The 4188-nt window shown below is 35.5% G+C and overlaps 1 protein-coding gene across 9 annotated transcripts in view; it reads right to left on the reverse strand.

The window, feature by feature from the left end:
• Window positions 1–4188, reverse strand: part of AGBL2 (AGBL carboxypeptidase 2) — a 52897-nt gene that overhangs the window by 42223 nt on the left and 6486 nt on the right. For all 9 annotated transcript variants that reach the window (XM_055091510.1, XM_055091509.1, XM_055091511.1 and 6 more), the window contains one exon: window positions 3192–3377. In XM_055091510.1, coding sequence (XP_054947485.1) covers window positions 3192–3377 — 186 coding nt within the window. The remainder of the gene's footprint in view (window positions 1–3191; window positions 3378–4188) is intronic.

Here is a 4188-nt window from a genome sequence, read left to right on the forward strand (position 1 = left end):
GCAACTATATGCCAATAAAATGGACAACCTGGAAGAAATGGACAAATTCTTAGAAAAGCACAACCTTCCGAGACTGAACCAGGAAGAAATAGAAAATATAAACAGACCAATCACAAGCACTGAAATTGAGACTGTGATTAAAAATCTTCCAACAAACAAAAGCCCAGGACCAGATGGCATCACAGGAGAATTCTATCAAACATTTAGAGAGGAGTTAACACCTATCCTTCTCAAACTCTTCCGAAATATAGCAGAGGGAGGAACACTCCCCAACTCATTCTACAAGGCCACAATCACCCTGATACCAAAACCAGACAAAGATGTCACAAAGAAAGAAAACTACAGGCCAATATCACTGGTGAACATAGATGCAAAAATCCTCAATGAAATACTAGCAAACAGAATCCAACAGCACATTAAAAGGATCATATACGATAATCAAGTGGGGTTTATCCCAGGAACGCAAGGATTCTTCAATATATGCAAATCAATCAATGTGATAAACCATATTAACAAATTGAAGGAGAAAAATCATATGATCATCTCAATAGATGCAGAAAAAGCTTTTGACAAAATTCAACACCCATTTATGATAAAAACATTTCAGAAAGTAGGCACAGAGGGAACTTACCTCAACATAATAAAGGTCATACATGACAAACCCATAGCCAACATCATTCTCAATGGTGAAAAACTGAAACCATTTCCTTTAAGACCAGGAAAAAGACAAGGTTGTCCACTATTATTCAACATAGTTTTGGAAGTTTTAGCCACAGCAATCAGAGAAGAAAAAGAAATAAAAGGAATCCAAACTGGAAAAGAAGAAGTAAAGTTGACACTGTTTGCAGATGATATGATATTATACATAGAGAATCCTAAAGATGTTACCAGAAAACTACTAGAGCTAATCAATGAATTTGGAAAAGTAGTAGGATACAAAATTAATGCACAGAAATCTCTTGCATTCCTACACACTAATGATGAAAAATCTGAAAGAGAAATTAAGGAAACACTCCCATTTACCACTGCAACGAAAAGAATAAAATACCTAGGAAGAAACCTACCTAAGGAGACAAAAGATCTGTATGAAGAAAACTGTAAGACACGGAGGAAAGGAATTAAAGATGATACAAACAGATGGAGAGCTATACCATGTTCTTGGATTGGAAGAATCAACATTGTGAAAATGACTATACTACCCAAAGCAATCTACAGATTCAATGCAATCCCTATCAAACTACCAATGGCATTCTTCACAGAATTAGAACAAAAATGTTACAATTCGTATGGAAACACAACATACCCCGAATAGCCAAAGCTCTTGGAGGAAAACACAGGCAGAACAGTCTATGACATAAATCAGAGCAAGATCCTTTTTGACCCACCTCCTACAGAAATGGAAATAAAAACAAAAATAAACAAATGGGACCTAATGAAACTTAAAAGCATTTGCACAGAAAGGAAACCATAAACAGATGAAAAGACAACCCTCAGAATAGGAGAAAATATTTGCAAATGAAGCAACTGACAAAGGATTAATCTCCAAAATTTATAAGCAGCTTATGCAACTCAATATCAAAAAAACAAATAACCCTATCCAGAAATGGGCAGAAGACCTAAATAGACATTTCTCCAAAAAAGATATACAGATTGCCAACAAACACATGAAAGGATGCTCAACATCACTAATCATTAGAGAAATGCAAATCAAAACTACAATGAGGTATCACCTCACACCAGTCAGAATGGCCATCATCAAAAAATCTACCAACAATATAGAGAGCGTGTGGAGAAAAGGGAACCCTCCTACATGGCTGCTGGGAATGTAAGTTGGTACAGCCAGTATGGAGAACAGTATGCAGGTTCCTTATAAATTAACAACAGAACTACCACATGACCCAGCAATCTCACTCCTGGGCATATACCTGGAGAAAACCTTAATTTGAAATGATACATGCACCCCAATGTTCACTGCAGCACTATTTACAATAGCCAGGACATGGAAGCAACCTAAAGTCCATCAATAGAGGAATGGATAAAGAAGATGTGGTATATATATACAATGGAATATTACTCAGCCATAAAAAAAGAACAAAATAATGCCATTTGCAGCAACATGGATGGACCGTCATACTGAATGAAGTCAGACACAGAAAGACAAATATCATATGATATCACTTATATGTTGAATATAAAAAAACAAGGGGTACAAATGAACTTATTTACAAAACAGAAGTAGAGTCACGGATGTAGAAAACAAACTTATGGTTACCAGAGGATAAGTGGGGGAAGGGATAAATTGGGAGATTGGGACTGACATATACACACATAATACACACATATTATACATAAAATAGGTAACTAATAAGGACCTGCTGTATAGCACGGGGAACTCTACTCAATACTCTGTAATGGCCTATATGGGAAAAGAATCTAAAAAAAAAGAGTGGATATATGTATATGTATAACTGATTCACTTTGCTGTATACCTGAAACTAACACAACATTGTAAATCAACTATACTCCAATAAAAATTTTTTAAAACTGTACACCTGAAACTAACACAACATTGTAAATCAACTATACTCCAATAAAAATTTTTTAAAAATTTGGTTGATAGAATTAGTTGGAAACTCTTCTGTCGCTATGAGGGTAAATCTTAAAAAAGTTCTCATCACAGGAAAAAAATGTAACCATGTGAGTTGATGGATGTTAACTAGACTTACTGTGAAAGTCATTTTGCAATATATATTGTACACCTTAAACTAATATGATGTTTTATGTCAATTATATCTCAATAAAACTGTGGGAAAAAAACAGTAAAAACTACATTCTGGTATTATATACATGGTGTTCATCAATTATACCAAAGCTGGTAAAAAGACAACTTTTATAAAACTCAACCAAACATACTGAAATGGGAATAATCTAGAAAACAGATTTAAGTATTGATATATTTTGGCCTCTAGAAAGGTATCCTCCCATTCCAATAAACTCAGAAGCATTCTAGTTTATACATTAGTGTAACTTTTGACTTTGGTGAGTGTTTACCAGTTTCCCAGAGCTTAAACATTTTAAGGGTGAGCTAACAAATGGTGAATCTGTCCCGTCTTGTACTTTGGTATGTAGAACTTAAAAACTGTAATGTAGTCTGTCAGAACGGCAAGACCATGACATGTAAGTCACATTACCAATATGATGAATGTTCTCCTTGATGACCTCACATTCTATTGGCCATCTTGGAGCCTGCAGCGGCCCACTGCTGGAGAAAAAAGCAAAGAGATCTCGGGGTTCTCGAAGACGTGAGTTTACTTCACCAAGGTCATCATGAAGAAGCTGTCTGCTCTTAAGAAGTGGTGAAGTCAGCATAAGGGAATCTGCCAAAGGGAAAGGGAATGAGTGAACAGTTTCCTTTTCTTCCTTGGGAACTTTACTGCTCAACTATAACAAATAAGTAATTTTAAGCACTGTATTAATATATTAGCACAGATACACAATCCTATGACGTGTTTCTCCTTCAAAGAGATTTAGTACAGGATGACAGCATCAAAACTATAAAATGTTAAGTTAAAATTCTGCCTTAGTCTGTTAAACATTTAAATGTAAACCTTTAGAGTAAGTTAGGAGAAACTTTTTTCTTTTTTTAAAATCAACGATAATGGGTCAAAGACATTTCAACAGTGGGTTACAAATAAAAGTTACTTAACGTGTGTTATTATTTTTGTCTAGAGAGAGACAAAAAAGAAAACTTTCAATTCAACCACTAGCATTTTAGTAAAAAAGTACATAGGGCTTCCCTGGTGGCACAGTGGTTAAGAATCCGCCCGCCAATGCAGGGGACACGGGTTCGAGCCCTGGTCCGGGAAGATCCCACATGTCGCGGGGCAACTGGGCCCGTGTGCCACAACTACTGAGCCTGCGCGTCTGGAGCCTGTGCTCCGTAACAAAAGAGGCCGCAACAGTGAGAGGTCCGCGCACCGCAATGAAGAGTGGCCCCCGCTTGCCGCAACTAGAGAAAGCCCTCACGCAGAAACGAAGACCCAACACAGCCCCAAATAAATAAATAAATAAATAAATAAATAAATAAATAAATAAATAAATAAATAAATAAATAAATAAATAAATAAATAAATAAATAAATAAATAAATAAATAAATAAATAAATAAATAAATAAATAAATAAATAAA

The sequence above is a fragment of the Physeter macrocephalus genome, chromosome 16, assembly GCF_002837175.3.
Source record: "Physeter macrocephalus isolate SW-GA chromosome 16, ASM283717v5, whole genome shotgun sequence".
NCBI lineage: Eukaryota > Metazoa > Chordata > Mammalia > Artiodactyla > Physeteridae > Physeter > Physeter macrocephalus.